The following is a 7,512-nucleotide window of genomic DNA, read 5'->3' on the forward strand; positions in this document are numbered from 1 at the left end:
CAGTCCTACTGTGATTCCGTCCTGTGGGCCGTTCTCTGCAACAGTGGTGTTTTTTTTTCTCCATAAACTTTTATTCAAATCACAATATAAGGTTTTGAATTTAAAAAAAAATCTTTGTTAACAGGTACACAGCAAAGATATAAATTGTGACAAGAACAATGTAAGGATTGAATGGAGTTGAATAGGAGCAGAATTAATCAATGACTTATTCATTTCAAATACATTTTGGGTTTTTTTATTGTATGGTTTTCATTTATTATAATTTTTTTTTAATTTAGGTTGTTTATTTTTCATTTCAATGAACATCTACAGAGATTTTGGAATTCCATTCATTCATTGTTGCACCCTTCTCCCCGCACAAACCTCTCCAGCAAATACGTTTGTTTTTTTGTTATTGTTGTTTTTGTTGTTTTTTTTTTTTAAATTTAGGTTGTTTATTTTTCATTTCAATGAACATCTACAGAGATGTTTTATTGCCGTCCTCTCCCATGTAAACATGAGCCACCAACCCGTGGAAGATTCGATGGATATGGACATGAGCCCCTGCAGCTCCTAAACTACCTTTTCGGTTGTGAACTGAAAGCTGACAAAGATTATCACTTGAAGGTGGATAATGACGAGAATGAGCACCAGTTATCTTTCAGAACGGCCAGTTTAGGGGCCGGTGCAAAGGATGAATTGCACATTGTCGAAGCGGAGGCAATGAATTATGAGGGCAGCCCAGTTAAAGTAACACTGGCAACTTTGAAAATGTCTGTACAGCCAACGGCTTCGCTTGAGGGGCTTTGGAATAACAGCACCTGTCGTCTTACGATTGAAGTGTGGCTCAGGGCCTGTGCATGTAAGTGGACAACACTTAGTAGCTGTGAAGGAAGATGCAGAGTCAGATGATGAAGAGGAGGAGGCTGTGAAACTCATATCAGGAAAGAGATCTGCTCCTGCAGATGGTAACAAAATTGCACAGGAAAAGGTGAAACTTGCCACTGATGAAGAGGATGACGGTTTATGCATGCGTGAAAAATTAAAATATTTCATGTATTTTTTACTCAAATTATAATCAGTAAAAGAGTTATCAACAAGTAAGATTTTTGAAACTTTGGGACATACAGCACTCTTTTATTTGCCAATTTGTGGCAGGGTTTTTATGCACATTTTTATGAGTTGCTTACATATATTCTGTTATTGCTATATCCTTTCAATTCAAGTATGACTTGCAGTGAAACTATGAACAGATCTGAACCCTGTCCTATCCTGCACCGTCCTCATCATCTCTGACACACTTGGGTTTATTGCTGTAGTCACTGCGTCACTCTGTCTTGTTGAAGGTCTTCCTCTCTCTTGCTGACTCTCCACCTGTCCAAGCATGATGTCTCTCTCTGAGGAAGGCCTTCCTCACAAATGCCCAAAGTATATGAGATGATTCTCCATCCTGGCCTCCAAGGAAAATTCTCACCAAACGTTCTTCAAGACTCTTCTGTCTGTTCTTTTGGTAGTCCATGGGCTATCCAGTACATTTTCCAAGACCTCAGCTCAAAGGCAATGATTTTTTTTCTTCTGTAATCCTTATTTGTTGTCCAACTCTCAGGTACATAATAAATGATCATGGCCTCAATCAAGCACACTTTAATCTTTAAATTAATATCATTGCTTCTCGGTACATTGGAGAGGCCACCAAGAGCAGACTTTCTCATTGCAATACATCTTTTGATTTCTTGACTGCTGATGCCAAGGGCTTTGATTGTGGATACTTGTAAGATAACATTGTTGACAATTTCAGTGTTTTCTCCATTTATCATGATGTTGCTTATTGGCCTGGTGGTGAGGATTTATACGTATATTCTGGATACTAATGTTTTGTGATGTGTACATACATGTGGGTACAGATGTGCATATGTATGTACATATACAATATCTGTATGTATAAATGTGTGCATATATATGTGTGTGTGTGTGTGTGTGTATAGCATTTTGATTTACTAAAAATAAACCTAGAATGTTTGCAAGATAGTCGACTATGCACAGGCCCTCAAAATTGGATTAGGTTCATCGGTAACCATGTAGGCGGTGATTAAAAAAAACCAAAAACAACCACACAACCAAACCCCCCAAACAAAACACAACAGCCAAAAGCTAACAAAAACCAAACCTCACTGAAGGATTAGGATGAAAATAAGAACAAACCCCAAAGATATAGAAAGCTAATGCTTGAAACTCTGGAATGGGAAAAGACCAACAATTTAGGATGCTTCATTTGGAATAGAGGGAACGCGTGGGGAGTGATAGTGATTTCTCTAAGCTGGAAAATTCTAAGGAAGAATAGCTTCCATTCTACAGAGGTCATTAAAGTTCTTAACCTTCACTAGTTTTATAAATAGAGTTCTAAGTACAAAGATTTTCCTGTATTATTTTTAATTTGTCCTCATCCTTTTATTCAAGGTTCTGCGGAAAATGGGGAGACTAAATTTCTGAGGTTGATATTAGTCAAGAGGAACACAAATGTTACTCAGAACAGGATTAGGATGAAAGAGTAAACTGGTAATTTAAAGATTAAAAGAAAAAGTGGGCTCTGCAGAGAAAGAAGCAGGACCCAGCTTGTGTATGAAATAACGATGCTTTTATGGAAATAATCAAATAAACTTAGAATTAAAAAATCAACACTCAAGCAATATTTCCCTGTACATAAGCTCACAGGAACAGCAGCACACAAAGTATAAGCAAATCAGATAAACAAGGAAATGGAAGAGTAAAAAATGACCTGGGGATAATTTGCATCCAGAAGGAAGCAGCATCCTCTATCAGGTAGTCCTGGGAAGAGGCACCTGTTTCCTACCTAGAAATGACTGGATATTTTGAGTCTAGATAGGTATTTGGAGATGGAGGAATGATGTCAGACAACCGTTTTCTTTATGCTCATCTATGTCCTCCTGTCCATGACAATCACTGTATACAGACCACCTTCATTGTTTCAATACTAAGAAAAACTCCTGTTTCCAATCTAGAAATTGATGCAGAAATTCTAACTCCAGGAAGGTACTTGAGGTGGAAGAATGATGCCCAGGCAACCCTCTGTCTTCTTCATGCTCATCTACGTCCTGCTGTCCTTGACAATCATTGTGCAGAGCACCTTCATTGTTTCAGTGATGGGCAGGGAACAGGTGCAGGTCAAAAGGCTGTCACCCTTGAACATGATCTTCATCAGTCTGAGCATCCCTAAACTCTGTGTACAGCTCACATCAATATTTTACAACTTCTACTCCTCCTTTGATTGTGATTACATATGCTTGAGTGGAGAAACCTTGTGGCATGTTGCTAATACTACCATCCTTTGGTTCAGCAGCTTGCTTGCCATCTTCTACTGTGTCAAGGTCTCTTCCTTCACCCATCCCATCTTCCTCCGGCTGAAGTGGAGGCTTTCAAGACTGGTTCCTTGGCTGCTGCTGGGAACTCTGCTGATTTCTTGTGTAGCAAATGTTCCTTTCGCTATTAGGAATTTGGAGCAGATTCAGCCTAATATGGGAAGTTCCCCCAGAAGCAACACTCTTCCTGAGGGACATGGCATGTTCCAGCATTACATTGGGATTCCTCATCAGATCATTACCTTGGCTATTCCTTTCCTCCTGTTCCTGGCCTCCACTACCATGCTTATCGCCTCATTGTCGCAACACTGGGAGCAAATGCAGCACCACAACCTGGTCACTGCAGCTTCAGCAGGGAAGTTCAACGCCACAACCCTCAAGTCTCTTGCCATTTCCTTCATCATCTTCACCTCTTACTTTCTGATACTACTCATTTTCTTTACAGGTGTCCTCTTTGAGAAGAGCTCCTGGTTCTGAGCCTGGGAAGCTATAATCTGCACCATAAACTGTATTCATTCTACTTCACTCACGCTGAGCAGCCCCACCCTGAAAAAATTTCTAAACAAAGGGTCCTGTGGTCACCTGTCAGGTCTTCAGTCTCCTCATTCACCTACCACAAGACCCAACAAAGCTGGTTTCTGTTTTGTTGAGTATTTTTCCTAACGATCATTTCATCTGAGGAACGCTAATGTCAATGATTCATATATCATCTTTGTCCATATTTTATACATGTCAATATGTCTCATAAGGTGATACTCTGGCTATGCCATTGGAAAATTACTCCTGTGAGGAGCTCACTATAAGAAAATTGTTGTTATTGTTGTTATGTGCCGTCGAGTCGCCTGCAACTCATAGCGACCCTATGTACAACAGCTCTAAACTCCGCTCTGTCCTGTGTCAATCGCACTGTCTCTGAAACTCCCATCCCAACTACCCTAGTCACTGAAACAATCCACTTCATAGAGGGCCTTCCCCTCCTGTGCTGTCCCTCCACCCTACCAAGCATGATGTCCCTCTCCAAGGACCAGTCCCTCCTTAAAACATGTCCAAAGTATGTTAGACGGAGCCTCAGAATCCTTGCCTCCAAGGAGCAGCCCGGTTTAACCCTCTCCAGGATGAATCTGTTTGTTTTTCTAGCAGTCCATGGTATTCTCAATACTCTTCTCCAGCACCACAGCTCAAAGGCATCAATTCTCCTTCTATCCTCCCTAGCCATTGTCCAACTCTCTGATGCATAACAAGTGATTGCAAAGACCATGGCCTGTATCAGACGCACCTTAGTCTCCAGAGAGACACCATTGACATTGACGTTGATAAGAAAATAAGACATAAAAAAAAGAAAGAAAATAAGATGTAGGTATCTCCAGCTGCTGTAAGGAAGACTTCATGCTCAGAGTGAAGTGGAAATTCTAGTATGTCTGTGGCTCTCAAGCTAACCTGTCTCGCATCTGGAATTCATACTGGAAATTCAGTAGACCAAGGGTGAGAAGTTTGAGTAAAAGCTGAAAGACCATTCTCACCCATGACTCAGTCTTTTGGTGTCTCTCAGTGATGTGCTTTGGAATCTATGCTCTATTTGCAGAGAAAGGAGAACATCTCTTCTTAGATCTCCACTATACTTTAGGCCACCTAGGTATTGCCCAGGTTCCATGCTGACCTATAATCAAATGTGCATGGAATCTGGTGAACGCAGTAATATCTGGGAGACAGAGTCAAAAGCAGTCAAGAGGGGACATGGCAAAAAAAGAGAAAGAGAAAACTATATATGAACATTCTAGTAACCTTTCTTTGTTATTTCTGACAAAAAGGAAGCCGACTCAAATGTGCACTTGCATGTAAGTGTCAAACTTTATAGTATGTAATGTTCTTTTGTTGTGTGTTGTTGAGGTGGAACTGACTCCTAGCTGGCCTTCCAGTAGGTTTTCAGAGACAGTGAATCACCTGGGAGAAGATTGTTCACCTTTCTCATGCTGGTGAATTTGAACCACGTGCCTTTGGGTGGGCAGTACAAAACCTTAACATGAAGCCATCAGGGCTCAAATTTGGCATGTCGGGAATGCGATGATTATAAAGTATTTAATTATTATTTTATTAACTATTAATACTTCCCCCCAATGTAACTATATTACTTACATTTCAGCTAACAGTGCACATATTAACTCTACTAACCTGACATTATCTAATGTATAATTTTTAATATGATCATTGAAGTGTTTATTGACTTTTATTTGTATTTATCAGTTGACTAGTGAAATTAAAGGGTTTTTTTCTATTTATTGGCTATTATTGATAACTAAAGGTTGAATTGCCTACAGCCAACCCCTAGGTTACCTAAGTGTATGTTTAAGTCAAATATGTAGGTAAGTAAAAACAGATACATATGCTTTACTTAGGCTTACCTTAATAGAAGAGCTTTGGTGATGTAGTAACAGAGAGTCACACTATAGACTAACCCAAAGGCAGCTCCTCTTTGGTGGTTCAAATCTAAGTGTGGCCTCTGTTGGAGGAAGACGGGCAGTCTCCCCTGCTGCACTTTACAGCACTGGAAACCATGCGAGCTGGCTGACCATGAGTCGATTCCAACTCAACAGCAATGAGGATGAGGGTTTTGGTTTTTTTAACATTTTTTAATGTAGATTTTATTTAGCTAAATCTTTTCCTGAATTTAGCATAGATTGATATGAAATGCTAGGGGGTTTTATTATTATTATTATTAATTTTAAGGAAAATTTACAGAGACTTTGGATTTCCATTCATTCATTGTTGCTCTTTTCTCCCTGCCCCCCCCCGTTTTCTCTTCTCTCTGAAAAGTAAAAGAAAAATTTTTTCATTGTTATACAGTCCCTCCCCCCAAGTCTAATTCACTATGCAGTCTTTGTTCTAGACTTCTGTCATGACAATAATACCTAATCACATATTCCTTTTAAACAGTTCTCTCCCTCATCTGTTTCAATGCAGTATACATTATTTACTCCATCTTTCTCAGTCTCCCCTCAATGCCAATGTCAGTCCTGTTTTACAACAGTGGCCATGTGCAGTATTTGTCCTTTTGTGACTAAGCTATTTCACTCAGAATAATGTCCTCCAGGGTCACCCATTTTGAATATGGGTTTTTAACGCAAGCGGAAACTCTGACTACACAATGAGCTAACTATTGAGTTGCCCTCCAAAATTTGGTGGATTTTGAATACACTAAATGTGAAAGATAAGACTATGCTTCTGTGCAGATTTACCTTTGTTGTCATGAAGGGCTGTTGAGTAGACCATGATGCATAGCGACCTGATGTAGCACATACTGGAACTTGCCCTGTTTTGCTCCAGCTTCTCAGTCTCTAATATGCTTGAGCTCATTCTTAAAGGCACTGCGCCAGTCCATCTCTTTGAGAGTCTTCCTCTCTTCTTGTGACCAACCATCTTTCCCAGTAGAATCTATTTTTTCCCCCTAAAGATTTAGAGCCTTGGAAATCCTGTGGTTTATCCACTCTGTCTATACAGTTGCTATGACTTCGAATCCACTAACAGCAATGGAGGTTTTGTTTCTTTGTTTGAATGCAAGAAAAGACTGAAAACTTTTCAACGACTTTAAAGTTGCACATGCAGCAAATAAAGGTAGTTGTGATGAAGAATTTGTTCAAAGTAGAGGTTGATTCAATCTTTTTCAATGTGGAGTCAAATTTACCTGATATTAAAGGATGAGTACTAGTTTGTAACCTGGGATCTTGTGGTATCTTTGCATCTGTCTGTTTTCTGTTCTGTTTTGTTCTTTCCATAACTTCTTACAATATCTTTACATATATACTAGGAGCTCCACTGGTGCAATGGCTATGGATTTGGTTACTGATTAAAAGATCAGGGGTTTGAACTCACCATTTTTTCCAGGGCAGAAAGATAAGGTTATCTGTTTCCATAAAAATTTACAGTCTTGGAAGTGCTATGAGCAGTTTTATTCTTTTTTATTATTATTATTAAATTTTATTAGTTTCAATGAACACTCACAGGGACTCTGGGCTTTCACTCCTTCATTGCCGCACCATTCCCTCCACCCTCCTCCCCAGTTCGTTCTTCTTCCCCGCCATCCAAATGTCTGTTTTAATTGTCCAATTGCCACAGTGCTTGTCAAAGTCAGTTCTGATTAATCTCCTTTGTCGGTGTGTCC

The 7,512-nt window shown here is 39.6% G+C and overlaps 1 protein-coding gene and 1 pseudogene across 1 annotated transcript; both read left to right on the forward strand.

Annotated features, from left to right (window-relative positions):
• Positions 1 to 496: 496 nt before the first annotated feature.
• On the forward strand, positions 497 to 1,057 carry LOC102849878 (annotated as a pseudogene).
• A 1,993-nt stretch (positions 1,058 to 3,050) lies between these two features.
• On the forward strand, positions 3,051 to 3,833 carry LOC102850293 (taste receptor type 2 member 16-like). Its single transcript, XM_006901802.1, has one exon. The coding sequence runs from the start codon at positions 3,051 to 3,053 to the stop codon at positions 3,831 to 3,833; it is 783 nt and encodes a 260-aa protein (XP_006901864.1).
• Positions 3,834 to 7,512: the final 3,679 nt, after the last annotated feature.

This window comes from Elephantulus edwardii, unplaced genomic scaffold, assembly GCF_000299155.1.
Source record: "Elephantulus edwardii isolate Elephantulus edwardi_28Jun2011 unplaced genomic scaffold, EleEdw1.0 scaffold00345, whole genome shotgun sequence".
Classification (NCBI taxonomy): Eukaryota; Metazoa; Chordata; class Mammalia; order Macroscelidea; family Macroscelididae; genus Elephantulus; species Elephantulus edwardii.

What these genes read in the sequence shown, in the direction of transcription:
- LOC102850293 (XM_006901802.1), top strand. Translation starts at nt 3,051, where the DNA reads ATGCCCAGGCAACCCTCTGTCTTCTTCATGCTCATCTACGTCCTGCTG.